This window comes from Nycticebus coucang, chromosome 1 (genome assembly GCF_027406575.1).
Source record: "Nycticebus coucang isolate mNycCou1 chromosome 1, mNycCou1.pri, whole genome shotgun sequence".
In the NCBI taxonomy this organism is placed as follows: domain Eukaryota; kingdom Metazoa; phylum Chordata; class Mammalia; order Primates; family Lorisidae; genus Nycticebus; species Nycticebus coucang.
Genome location: NC_069780.1, coordinates 22,392,503 through 22,407,599, shown reverse-complemented (window position 1 = coordinate 22,407,599; position 15,097 = coordinate 22,392,503). Strand labels below are relative to the sequence as shown.

General features: G+C 38.1%; 1 protein-coding gene across 1 annotated transcript in view; it reads right to left on the bottom strand.

The window, feature by feature from the left end:
* GRID2 (glutamate ionotropic receptor delta type subunit 2) overlaps positions 1-15,097 on the bottom strand; it is a 1,435,943-nt gene that overhangs the window by 116,212 nt on the left and 1,304,634 nt on the right. Inside the window, exon 14 of the mRNA XM_053608318.1 lies at positions 14,161-14,327. Coding sequence (XP_053464293.1) covers positions 14,161-14,327 — 167 coding nt within the window. The remainder of the gene's footprint in view (positions 1-14,160; positions 14,328-15,097) is intronic.

Below are 15,097 nucleotides of genomic sequence, written 5' to 3'. Positions count from 1 at the left end.
CTAATCAAGATGCTTGTTTATAAAGGGTACCCTTGTATTTCAGATAAACTTTTCCCCAAATACTTGGTGATGTAAGTATAAGGAGAACAGAATTTTATCACTTCAAAAGCCACCCTGTGGGATTTCCCTGTGGATGGCGAGGTTGTACTGTGCGCTTCTGAGAGTAAACACAATTTTCTTAAAATTTGGCTACTGCTTTGCGAGATTAATACAACTAATCTCAAATAATATAGTGCTCACATCATGAGTATTTTTATAATATTAACATATTAGAAATATCACCAACTATACTTACTCTTTCATGTATTTAAATTTTAAAATAAATGTAAATTATTAAGATTCTCCACTTGAAGCAGCAGTTATGATGTTTGGTAAAACCCATGGAATATTAGTCATAAAAATAGCTCCACGAGGATTCAGAAAACAGAAAAATATGACAGACAAATAAGCTTGCTCATTTATTTCTTTTATAGAAGTTCTCTAGATTAAATGTTTTAAAGGGGAATTGTGCAGGCAGAATGGGGACTGAAGACCCCAGGGGAAGGCACCCCTGAAAAAGGGAAAATTAAAAAATAAGCTGAAGGAGTCTGAACAAAGAAAAGTCAGCTAGTTTATCTTTAAACCAGCATTATGGCCTTTCCTGAAACTCTGGCCTATTGGGGATATAGCTTACACCAACACCCTGCTGAGTATGTGAACACTCTGAGGAAGGTAATGGCCATGAAAGAGATTATGGCAAGACCTGGAATAGGTATATCTTCTGCCCATTAAACAGGCAAAGCAGAAAGCTATTGTAGAGATTTGCATTAGCTGTTTCTTGCATTACCCAGGAAACAGCTCTGAGCCCTGAGATGTAGGCAGGAGGGCTTACATCCCTTATCGCAGAGGAAAATCCTGTGTGTTGGTGATGACAGGAAAATGCCTCTCTCCCACAATTCCTCAGAGGAGATTAACGCCTATGGCGTTTTACTCCACAGTGAACTAGTGGAGTTTAACACCTCCCTAGGAATCTGTATGTGTGACTCCAGACGGAGGCTGCCCCCACACAAGGCTCAAGTTTCAGATTCCTCGAAACTACTCAAATCCATAAAGTTAATAATAATAACAATAGGAGCTGATACACTAACTCAGAAAAACTACTAATATCTTTGTTCTCTCCCTCAGCTTACCACCTGAACCAACATAGTTCAATAAAAGCTGAGTGGAACAGAGACCAGAGGCCACTTGCTGGAGCCCATGAATAGGCGGTGGTCCCCTGAGCTCTCACCTTTGAAAATTCTATTCTGTGTTTCATGTCTCTTTGTTTATCGTCGTTCCTAACTTTATGTTTCTTCAGTCAGTCATGCCAGTTCCACAGGTCTTAGCAGACCCTGCCCCGGGCGGGACCCTAACAGAATTGCTCTGAAATACGAATAGCACACAGCTTTCAATGGATTCCAGAGGCTAAACCTTATTTAAATAGATGAGATGTATATTATATGAGAAAAAAATTAAGTTCCTTTCACATTTTATCGGATAAAATGTATTTGAAAATAAATATATATAACTACATAATAAATATACATTATTATTTCATTCTACTTCTATCTCCCTTTGAAAATGAACCTTCCATGTTCTCTTTCTTGCTTTTGTTTTGAGACTACTCAAATATTTTTCTTTCTTATTTTATACCTTTACAACTATCTTGGTTTCTTGATCTAGAGCAGAAAATGTGAAGGAATGAAATCATTTGGTTTTAGTGTAAATAATAAATATATACATGTGTGCATATTTTTATATACATACATAACATTTTAAAAAATAAAATCCATGTGCAGAGAGAGAGAACTCACTACCAGTGGAGATACTTGAGTGTGATTTGAGGAACAACAGAACAAAAGTCTGTAGGATGAAAAGTTCTGGGAAACAATATTTATTGGGTAGTGAATTCACATGATTTAAAAATTATCAGGGTCCTTCTAGAAATTATGAAAGAAAGTTGATGTAAACTTGTGGGAGCTGCCCAAAAAGGAGAAATGGAGGCATTCAGGGAAGGAGGAGGCTGTTTGTGGTCACTTGAGTCTGCACACCCTTTTCCTTGCAGGTTCCTGGATTACATGAACTCTTCTGACTTTCACTGAGTCCTTGCCTGTTCTTTCTTTAAACTTTTTTTTGAGACAGAGTGTAACCCTGGGTTGAGTGCTATGGCATCAAAGCTCACAGCAACCTCAAACTCTTGGAGTGCTCAAGCAATCCCCTTGTCTGAGAAGCTATTGATACAGGACTCAGGGCTAGACAGGGAGTACCCTGTTCTCTAGGCCCAGGTGAGCTCAGAGATCAGACCCCCATTTCTAGGCACAAGCAGACTGCCTTTTTGGGATACACACTCTGGGCTCTGATAAGATTATGAACAAAGCAGCCTGTGATGGGTTTTTGGGTGGTTCCACCTTGGGTAGGGGCACAAACCCTAATCCCTTCTCGAGGAGAAAGACTGTAAAGAACATGATAATCTCACCCTAGCAGAGGAGGAACTACATTCATTCATTTGTTAATGCACTCACTAACTTTGAAGAGATGTTTTTCCATCTACCAACTGCTGACCACAGGTAATCCTCTAGACCTAAGACCCCTAGATAAGAGTCCACATGGAGACTCCTGAGGGAGTTCTTCAATTCTTTCCCCCTTCCAAAAGCTCTGCTGCTTTTTACTTCTTCTGTATTCCTTTCTAACTTCTAATGAAAGTCCTATCTTACCACTGATCTGTGGTCCGTGGGTTCATTCTTTGAATTCCCGAGACCAAGGACCTTCTGAAGAGCAAAATTCCGGTATTACTGAGACTGCAAGTTCCCACCACAAAGCCCTAGTATTTTCTATTTTTGGTACAGGCAGGTCTCACTCTTGCTTAGGCTGGTCTCCAACTCCTGAGCTCAGATGATCCGCCCACCTCCTCTGGCCCCTTCTTCAAACTCAGTGTCTGATCTTTTCTCCTCATGCTTTGTGAGAACACTCTCAGTGCTTCCCAGCTAGAATATGATTAATATAATAGACTTGTTAATGGCCTCTTTCAATGAAGTTCTTTCTTCTTCTAACACCTCCTACTTAATGCTCTTCTGTAAAGATATTCTTTTCCCCAGAGCCTCACAAAGCTGGTGTAGGATGCTGAATAAGGACATAACTCCAATTTCAGTTCTAGCTCTACTCGTTATTAGCTTTGGTAAAATACTTAACTCAGAACATTAGTCTCCTCAAATTTATAAAGTGCAGTGCACAGAGTTGTCCTAGCATTACATAAAATATATCAAGTGGTTATCATAATAAGTGGTTAATAACTATAAGCTATTACTACTCTACTGTGTCACATTCAACTTTAGCTTCTCTATCCATATCCCTCTACTGTCTTATCATCCTTTCAACATACAATTAAGTGTTTTCATTCCTGCGAATTCCTCCAGTTTTTCTGAATTTTTGTCTTAATTTCATATTTATTTTTTTCAGAATATTAGGGTGTACATATCTTTTGCTTACCAACTTTGTTTTTGTGCAGATTGAGTCAAAGTTCTAAGTGTACCCTTCACGCATAGAGTGTGCACTATACCCAACAGATGTGAATTGACCCATATCTTCCTTCCACCTTCCCCTAATTTGATTTTTGTTGAGATTTACTTCCATATGTGCACTTGAATATTGATTGATTAGCTCCCATTTGGTATCGATCACATGAGTTTCTTTGTCCATTCTTGTGATGTTTCACTTCCAAGAATGGTTTCTTGTTCCATCCAGGAATAAGTGGTATATGTGGTCTGCATAGCCCACATTTCATTAATCCATTCATGTATTGGTGGGCACTTGAGTCATTTCCATGTCTTTGCTATTTTCTTTCTTCACTTCATTTTTCTGAATTGAAAAATTCAGAAATTTTTCAATTTCCCATATGCAAATTCCATTTATTCTTGAATTCTCCTAGCTTAAGTCTAGTAAACCTTTTGTATTACACTTCATGATGTCTTTTAAAAATTTTCACCATGTATTGTGTATGCTGTGTAGTTGAATGTGTAATTTCAGATTGCTTAATGTCTTTATAATGTCACTTCCTTCAGAGCTGAGGGCTAGATGGTATTTTGTGTCTCTAAAAAGAGACCTGTTCATTGTTTAACTTCTGGTTATGAGTACCTTTGTGAGAGATCCTTTTAGTTAACTGAATGCAAATCTTAAGCTGGTTGTTGATCATTCCTGGAACCACTAAGTGTGCAGTGGGCTTGCTTTTTCCCTTTCCCAAAAAATGATCAAAATGCTTGGAAAGTATCCCATTCTGGCCATGGAATTAAAGGATTCTGGCTCTACTCTTTCAAGTTAAAGGAATTTTTTTTTTTATCTTCCTTGTAGGAATGAAAACATAAAAATTTTTATAGCAGGGAGTTGGAAAGGAGGGCAGACAGGTGCTATGTTTATTTCTTTTTTGTTTTTAGGTTTTAAAAAATTCATTGTATAAAGAATTGGGGAGACAAGGGAAGAAAAAATAATTATAAGGAACAACATAAGAGCTTTACAAATATTAAGCAAACTAAAACCATGGACATTTATTTGAATATAAGTAAGTAGGAATCCTTAGTCCTGTGCTAGTGTGAAATAAAATAAAATCTTAAGCCCTTCAACAGACTAAATGGATTTCTTCTTGATCCAAGGGCTCCAGGAAAACCTTAAAACTGAGTTGCCAGCCTCGAGAAGGGAGGTCAGAAACTTCTGGTTGTGCCTCTTCTCTTTGGAGTTACTCTTTGTTACAATAAGATATCCAGTCATTCACAAGCCTAGGGCCACATAAGACAAAATTTAAACCACATTTGCAGGCTATCAATTTCCCTCACAGATCACTGGAGTTTTGTAAATGTACTGTGACTTGTCTCTAATTAACAGACATCCTTAAGTTGAAACATTGAAAGGCTTTAGACAAAGCTTCATTTCTTTAACCAATTACAAGTCTAAGAATCTTTAAACCCACCTAAAACTTGTAAGCTCCTCCCACACCTTGAGATGTCCCACTTTTGGGGGCCAAACCAGTGTTCATGTTCTACTTATTAACTTATGATCTTATATATAATTTCTGTCTCCAGGGACATATAAAACCAAACTGTAACTCAGCTACCACTGGCACATTTTCTCAGAACCTCTTGAAAGCATGTACTCCAGACTGACAATCACATGTACTCATCTCAGAATAACCCTCTTTAAATTATTTTACCGAGTTGGGTTTTTTTTCCATTAACACTAGATATGAAGATATGCATTCAAGACACACAGGCCTATGCCTGGACTTAAGGAGCTGACAAACACAAGGCAGGACACAAGAGGGAAAGTGTAAGAAGCATTAAGAGAGAGCAAAGTTAAGAAAAAAAAATCTCATGTTCATTTTTGAATCCAAGTAAGAATACAAAGTAAGACACCAGATATTCCACTAGATCAGGGGTCCTCAAGTTACGGCCTGCAGGCCACATGTGGCCCACCGAGGACATTTATCCAGCCTGTCAGGTGTTTTTGCCACAGTTGCCTGTCCTGCTTAGCAGCCAACTTGTCCTGGGCCGCAGTGTGCATGTGTGGAATGTGCGCCAACTCTCCGACTCCGCTCCTTCTCTCTGTCTCTCCTGACCCTCCTTCTCTCTGTCTCTCCCCACCAGGTGTTTTTGCTGTCCTGCTTAGCAGCCCACTCATCGCGGCCTGCAGTGCAGATGTGTGGAATGTGCCCCACATTCTCTTCACTCCCGTCCTACTCTCTGTCTCTTGACTCCTCCTCTCAGTCTCTGGTGTAATCAGATGAGTCACCAGGTTGCCTGTGCAGAGCCTGCTGTTGCCTAAGGACCGAGGTAAGAACAAGTTAGGGTTTTTTGTTTTTTTTTGAAGTTAGGAGGTCTATTTTTTTTTTTTTTAATTTTTGCAGTTAGTAGGCCCATTTTTTGTGGTTAAGGGGGGCCTTTTTTTTCTGAAGTTAGGAAGTCTTTTTTTACAGATGGGGGTGCCTTTTTTTGAAGTTAGGAGAGCTTTTTTTTTTTTAGGTTGGTTAGTTGTTTGGGGGCGGTTTCTAGGGGGGTTGCATCACAGTGATAACGCAAATAGTCAGCACTCAGTGCTAATGCAAATGGTCAAAGCTAAGAGGTAATGCAAATAGTGTTCAGTGGTGAGAGATCAGTGCTCAGTGTTAATGCAAATTATTAGCACTCAGTATTAATGCAAATTGTCAGCGGTCAGTGTTAACACAAATGGTCACTGGTCAGTGTTATCACAAATGGACAGCAGTCAGTGTTAATGCAAATGGTCAGTGCTCAGTGATATCGCATGGGGGCTCCAAACTGGTAATCTGCCTAGGACCCCGTGGGAACTTAATCCGGCTCTGCAGACAGCCGAGGAGTAGGAAACCCGATTTAATTGCCAGTAAGTGCATTTATATTCTGATTGCTATTCAGTTGTGTATGATGTTGTATGTTGTGTGTTGTGTAAGCCCCAGTTCACACTGTTGTGATCTCCGAGCAGTGCGAGTTCAGCCATATGCTTGTATGGCTGAACTTGCATTAGATTCAGAAGAAAAAAGGCACACGTGCCTTCTTTTTTCCTGCAGTGGAATCTGATCGCATGGGTCTTCTCACCCATGCGATCAGATTCCTGTGCGAGTTCACAGATCACAGTGCGATTCACACAGGGTAGTGTGAACTGGAAAGGTGGTGGAGGAACTGGCTCTGTAATCATGCCTGTTCCCACACTGCACCAGTGTGAGCCTGAGGTAAAAGTGGAGTTCCACTGGCAAGGCTGAAATGATGTGGACTGGCAAGGCTGCATTGATGGACACTGATTAGACAGCATTGATGGGCACTGATCAGACTGCACTGATGGGCAGTGCAGTCTATGTGTCTCTGTGTGGGCAAAGTTACTGCTGGTATATTGTTTTTGGAGCGCTGAATATACATATATGTGTATATATATGTATATATATATATATATATATATATATATATATATATATATACATACTGTGTGTATATATACAATACCAAATATATATATTGGTATTTTACTAATAGCAATTTGGAATCCCTAGGAAACAATGATATAAAGAAAGAGAAAAATTGAGTCTGAGTGTAGGATATTCAAAGAACAGTGGACTTATGATGACTTTTTCATGCAGTACAAGGAAAGAGCTGTGTGTTTGATATGACAGAATATAGTGTCTGTGTTCAAAGAATACAATTTGCATTGACACTATCAAACTCAACATAAAGATAAATATGATTGTTTGGTCGGAGAAGTGAGAAAAGATAAAATATTAAAACCGAAATATACATTGACAACTCAGCAAAATACATTTGTGAAGCAGAAACAGCTAAATACTTCATCACTGCGAGCAAGTTTTCAAGTTGCCAAGCTAATAGCATGTACTGGCAGACCATTCGTGGAGGGAAAATTTGTTAAAGAATGCCTTCTTTCTGTTGCCAAAGAGATGTGTCCAGAGAAGGCCGCTTTATTTAGTACAGTGTGTCTTTCAGGACCCTCAATTACACAAAGGATTGAAGAAATGGGAGACAATTTGCATCTGCATTTGTAAAACTCCACAAAAAACTTTCCTATTTTTCCTTGGCACTCAACGAAAGTAATGATGTTCGTGATTCTGCACAACTTATAATTTTTATTCGTGGGACGAATGACTATTTTGAAGTCACAGAAGAGCTTGCTGCACTGCAACGCATCAAAGGAACAACTACGGGAGAGGATTTTTATGAAAAGTTTTGCCAAACTGTGAATAGTTTGGAGCTGGACTGGGCAAAACTAGCCAGTGTGACAAGTGATGGTGCTCCTAGCATGGTGGGGTCTAAGAAAGGAGTAATTGCTCACATTAACCACGAGATGGACAAACATAACCATTCTCATCCGATAGCCATACACTGCCTCATCACCAAGAAGCACTGTGTAGTAAATCACTGAAGTGGGACTCTTATGAAAACTGTGGTATCTTATGTTAACTTCATTACAAGTAATGCACTAAACCACAGACAATTTCAGTAATTTCTGTTTGAGCTAAATGTTGCCTGTGAAGATGTTCTGTACCACACAGAAGTCCATTGGCTGAGTTGAGGGAGAGTTTTGAAACATTTCTATGACTTACTTCCACAGATTACAGCTTTTCTGCTTTCAAAAAACAAAGAAGTACCAGAGCTCAATGATGCAGAATGGAAATGGCACCTTGACTTTCTGACAGATGTAACAGAGCTACTCAACAGTTTCAATGTGCAACTTCAAGGAAAGGGAAGCTCATCTGTGATACGCAATCACATGCAAAAGCATTTGAAGTAAAATTAGGCCCCCTCATCAAACAAGTGAAGGAGGAAAATTTCTGCCATCTACCCACAACTCAAAATCTGTTAGTGGAAAATCCATTGGTTACATTCCCAAATAAAACATGTGTGGATTCACTGGAAAAGTTGCCAAAGGAGTTCCAATTTAGATTTAAAGAGCTTCATCTCCACGAACAGGACATACAGCTTTTCTGTAACCCATTTTCTATTGACATTGAAAATGTGGATACGATTTACCAAATGGAATTGGCTGAACTGCAGAATTGTGAGTCTCTGAAAGACGCATTCAAGTTAAGCAGCCTCCCTAATTTCTATGCATCTCTCCCCTCTGAGAAATAGCCTAATCTCAGGAACCATGCACTCAAAATGGCAACCATCTTTGGCAGCACTTATGTCTGTGAACAGACTTTTTCCAGAATGAAACATCTGAAATCTCCAACCACATCTAGACTAACTGATGCACACTTGCATCACTTGTTCCGACTAGCAGTGACAAATATGGAACTGGACACTGACCATCTCTTTAGCCAAAAGCAGGCCCATAGTTCCCATTGAAATACTGGTAAGTTTGGTGATTTAACTTTCCTTGTTCTTCATTTTAAGTATTGTATTTGTTCCCATTTTGTTTTTTTACTTCAAAATAAGATATGTGCAGTGTGCATAGGAATTTGTTCATAGTTTTTTTTTTAAACTATAGTCCGGCCCTCCAACGGTCTGAGGGACAGTGAACTGGTCCCCTGTTTAAAAAGTTTGAGGACCCCTGAACTAGACACTCTTAACAGCTAACAGTGCAGGGGAAAAGAAAGGCTGTAGCCAAGGAGTTTAAAGCTACTCATAGTTAAGTAAAGGAATAAAAGTAGACACTCATGGATCAATAACAAAAGTGTGTTATAAATCAAGGACTATGATTATTCTATTCTGAGAGAGAGTCACTAAGGTTTATTTGCAACAGAGCCTGGTAAATGCATGTCATTTTTGTGGAAAATGGCCTAGCACAATGGTTAAGTGCCTCAGGTCTCAATGTTGGGAGCCTAACTGCCTGGGGTTTGGTCCTCAGCTCTAACACTCAGCTTTGTGAACTCGGAGGGGTGACTGTACTTCAGTATACCTCTGTTTCTCTCCCTATAAGATAAGGGTAGTAATAATATTTATCTCGTAGGTTGCTACAGGTAAGAATTCGGAGTCTAGCTAATAGGAAGTACTGTGTAAGTTTGATAGTATGTCTTCTAAAAGGTATGAAAGGGAAGCTAGAAGGCGCAATGACCAGAAAACCACACTAGGAATCGGAAAGTTTGAAAATTTTCCAGTTTTACAGCTTTCCTGTGTTTCTGAGCAAGTCATTAACTCCTTTGGACTGTTTTTTTATCCCTGGTAAAAAGGGAAGAGCTACTATTAACTCCATTTCTAAAAATTCTGAAATTCTGTGACTGGGTGGAGACACCCTTTATGTACCTGTGTCACTATTGTAAATCTGAGACAATGATTCTCCATCTGACTTGAAACATGTCATTCTTTTTGTGCTCCTTAGGAGTTCCATATCTAAAGTTTAGGGACTAAAAGCCAATAGAAAAAAGTGACTCCTTTATTGATGAGCTATAAAATCAAATTCATGAATTAATTTTTCCTGATATCCATTACTATTTGAGAGCAGAGTGAGTTCACACTAAATGCCCAATAAATTTTCTTAAGCTTCTGAATAGCTAAGATTCTGAGGTCAGCACTGAAGTGAATTTTATTAATAGCACAATGAAATCAATGTGAAAAATTCAGTTTTCTTCCACTCTTAAATATCTTTAATGAAACAATATTTGACTATACTTTTTTTAAATAAAAGGACTGCTAGAAGGACCATGTAAAACATTTGGTGAGCAAATAGCATTAGATAGAAAATTCATTGCAGCCATCACTCACCACACCAATGCACATATATCTGATGAGAATAATAAAGATGTTAATTTCTGCTCTTAAACTACCTACTTTTTGTGCAGACCAAGGACACAAAACTGTTGTAGCCAGTCCTACGTCATATATATTACAGCACTTACTGGTTCTTAAAAGTCATTCCTGTGTGCAGCCACTCACATGCATTTGTACAACCTCATTCCATCTCTTATGCTGAATGGCAGGATGGCTGCCAAAGTGTGAACTTATTCATTCAGCATATGCACCTGTAGCATAGTAGTCATGCACTAATATGCAAAGCTAAAGTAAGCAAATGTGCACCATCTCCCACAATTGGTCTGAAGTGTCAATGAAATGTATTAGCATCTAAGATGTTTAGCATTTATCAGATAATACAGCAGTTGCTGTATTAGTATATATTATTTATTTTATATATTAGTATGTATTACCTATTAAAGTACTTTGATACTTTCTGTTATAGGCATATAGTCACCTGAAAAATAATTAATATTGAATTATTAACCACCCAGAATACTATTATTTTTATTGAAAATAATCACAATAGCAATCACTGATTTAGTTTAATCACTGGTCTGGGATGTTGATGTAGCAAAGCCAGATACAATAATCCCCAAAGTCAACTACAATGGCTAAATTTGATGATCTTTATAATTTTTAAAATCAGTTAACAAAAAAGAGAAGATCTCCTTTTTCCAAATGGCTATAGCAAAAAGGAATGAGTGCCACTATTTTCTGAATTTAAGGAGGGACTTGGTGTAATAATTAACATGGCATATGTGTATAAAGAGACGAGTTGGCACGTTGCCAACTGCCACATCATGCTTCTTTCCTGGCCCTCCCTCCTCCAGATGTCTGGGGAACCAGGAGGCAGGGCGTCATTAAGGAACTCCATAGAAAGGGACAGTTAAACCTGCTAACATCTATAATGCACATCAAACACATGGAAAAATGCTCCAGGCTTCATGTAACTTTTTAGTAGTTCAGTAGAGTACGTTCTCTCAGAATTAAAATGTCTGATAAGCAAAGCACCACAGGGATAATAAGAATGGAACACTTAGTGTGATTTAGAAAACATTTCTCTAATTGCTATTATGATCGTGCATTTTTTTGTGTAAAAATTCAGAAATCAAGTCTGGAAACAAAGCACATCTTTAGTAATGAAAAAGCCAATTAACCATAACTGATAAATAATCAATAATTCTTTTCTCTATGACCTGGGTAATGTGAAGCTTCATTAAATGTTTCTGCCGGTCCTTTGCCATGAAGCTCGGCATCCCCCTCCACTCTATTAAGCTCTTGCAGCGTCGTGTCTAAATTAAAAGCAGTGGTGTGCATCTCCCCTTAGAATCGCCTCTCCTCTCTGCTCCTTCCTCTTCGTTTCCTCTTGCCCACTTCTCCACCAGGCCATCGTTATCTCACACCTCCAGCTTTGCGCTAGTCTTTGCCAATTCTAATTCATCCTTCATCTCAAAAAAAGACTAACCTTGCCTTAAATGCCATTTTCATCATTTTACTCCAGGGCTCCCAACAGACATCAGGCTTTTACAAGGTGCTATGGCTGACAATATGAATTCTAAACTTTAGATTTCCTTTCCAATTAGCTCAACATTCTTATTGTTTCTCAACACATTCCGCTCTCTTTTACTTAGGTTCTGTGGTCTTTATTATTTCTGTAAGAATTATCTCTTTTTTTTTTTTTTTCTAGTTGACCTAGTCTCTATTAATCCTTCAAGGTCAAAGGCTAACATTTTCTGGAGAGCTTTCACTTACATTTCCTTTCCATAACTCTTTATTCTGTATGCTCTTAATTTTTTTTAATATCTGAACTACACAATATAATGCAATACAATTAAGCAATGCTGACATCCTATGCATTTATATGTACATGTCAGCATGCAACTATACAAATGTCTGCATGGTTCACTGTTCTGTGTGCATGGGCTCTGTAACTCCAACAGACAGCAAGACCTTTGCAGGTAGATTTTCTATGGTACAATTGAGTTTTGAAATTTGTTCCCCTTAGAATCTGGTCATCAATAAATGTGTTGTGATTGATTGATCATTACTTATGTCTTAATATTTTGCTTCCCAGTTTGTGCATGTGTGTTTTACTTTTGTCTTCTACTTAGAATTTGTGTAGAGCCAGAAGGTAGACTGGTAGGTACTATGATTATTTATAATTATTTACTTCCCTCCTTTTACAAGGAGTGCATTTATCCACCCATTGATTTTGGGCTTGGCTATGAGGCTTGCTTTGTTTAGTGGTCCGTGGACAGATGGAATACTATGTCTTGTGCAAGCAAGAAGCACAGGAGGCCTTGCGAGTTTCTGCCAGCCCCTTTAGCAACTTCTCTTTGCAACAACAACGGCACATCACAGACAGAGCTGCTTCTTCAGGCTGGGCGCCGGAATGAGAAGCTGAACACGGCCGTCCTGCAGTTGACCCACAGCTTATTGCAAGAACATAGCCAATCACAGTCAGCTTTCATGTTCAAGAATGAGAAATAACTCATGGATACCTTGGACTTGTTTGCTAAGCAGAAAAGCTGACTAATATGGAACCTTAGAATTAATCTAACTCTCTTATTTTGCAGATAAGAAGAGAGGCCTAGATTTTTATGGTTAGTTAATGGAAGAGTTATGGCAGTAATTATGGATTATTGATTTTTGGTTTGTTTGTTTCTTTAACACAAAATGTCTGACTTTTGTTATCCTGAAATTTGGAGAAATACAATTAAAATAGTTTGAAATTTGGGGTCTTAGTACTATCTGGAACTGTCCCATTGGTCTGTCATTAGCTTTTAGAGAATAGGTAGAAAAAAATCTAGAAAACAATATCAGTATCAAGTAGAATATGCTTCTACCTGGAGATAATAATTTCTTTTTGGTCCAAGTTTGTTTGGCAGTAGTGAGAACAAAATGCAGTCATCTTTGCTAATTCTTTTCAGGCCCAAGTCTTTTCTATGTACCACTAATCTAAAATATGCATTTTAAAACCTTCTTTCTTAAACAACTCACTTATTATAGAAATTTCTTATTTGGGAATGAGTACAATGTCTTACTAAGCTGTCTCTTTGATTTCCAAGATTAAATTTCATATATACTTTGATACCATGTGGAAGCTGCTAAAATTCTTAGCTCTTTCCTTTGCAAAATTCAGATGCAAACAGTCCTATTATTATGTGCTTCAGGACCTCAGAACTTTAACTTGGTAATGAAGTTTATTTTATGCTTTAACATTCTTAGAAATGAATTAATTTTCCTAACTGTAGGACATTCAGGGCGGCGCCTGTGGCTCAGTGGGTAGAGCACCGGCCACATATACCGAGTGTGGCAGGTTCGAATCCGGCCCCAGCCAGCTAAAACAACGAGAATTGCAACAACAACAACAAAAATAGCCAGGCATTGTGGCAGGCACCTGTAATACCAGCTACTTAGGAGGGTGAGGCAAGAGAACTGCTTAAACCCAAGAGTTTGAGGTTGCTGTGAGCTGTGATGTCACAGCACTCTACCGAGGGCAACAAAGTGAGACTCTGTCTCAAAAATAAATAAATAAAATAAAATAAAATTAAATTAAATTTAAAAATACTGTATGACATTTAGTCCCTAGAAATTCGTACTATGCCAGTTTATTTAGCTCTATTAGAAATAACTACCACATCTACTTTGTCTTACATGTCAAAATTTTGATAATAAATCCAGTTACATATAGCAGTATTTCCCCTTTATTTATGGGAAAAATAATACTTCAGTCCACGTTTTTGAAAAGGATGTCTTATTGAACAACCACTCAAAACTACCTTTTTATTTTTAATTATACTTCCCCTAACAAAGAAAACAAAATGCAATAAACTAAATTGGGTAACCAAGTAGATTTTCTTTGACTAAATTTTCTCTCCTTATTTGGGTCATACAAAAATCTTACCTTTGTGAAAAAACATCCCTGTAAGGACTGCCGTGTTGCAATGCAATTCCATATCCCCGATCGGCAACAGTGTTCCCAATGGTGTAAAAGGAACAATCCGGATCATTGATAGCCACGTATTCCAAAACAGCTGCATCCCATACAAAAGCATAATTCCCATATTTTACCTGTGAAAATGTGAAGAACAAGAAAAGGAAGGATTTCAGGTTAATTTTAAATATAAGAAACATTACGTTGGCATATATTTAATTGTGCAAAAAAATAACAGAACATATAGTCTTCCCTTGGCATCTGTGTAGGTTTGGTGAGTCCAGGACTTGGCAAGTCCAGGACTCCCACTTCTACCAAAATCCAGGGAAGTTCAAGTCCTTTACATACAACGGTGTAGTTTTTGCAAATAACCTACACACATTCTCCAGTGTACTTAAATCATTACTGGATTACTTATAATGCCTAATACAATATAAATGGTATATAAACAGTTGTTATACAATATTGTTTCTTATTTGTATTACTTTTTATTGTTGTATTCTTTTTGTGATATTTTTGATCCATGATTAGTCCATGGATGCAGAACCTGCAGATGGAGAGAGCTAACTGTATATTTCTAAGTAAGCTCCTATTTTGAAAGAAAATTTCCATTTTGGTTTGTCTATAGCTCTGTTCTGGAAACATGAAGAAGAGTAGAATGTTAGTTACATTTCTAGGCAACATTGCTCATGGGAAAATGATCCCTGAGTGGTGAATGTCATTTGGACTGGAAGAACAAAAAAATGCATGAAAGGAAGCCATGTCTTTGAGTTTTTCTAAGTTTAGTGATTCTTGCTTTTTGGCCCATTCCTTCTGAGGACCATGCTTTTGGTTTTGTTACAAGAGCTATTGACTCCTTAGGGTTACCAGGCTGGAAGCCAGGCAGGCATCTGCCCTCACCCATTGT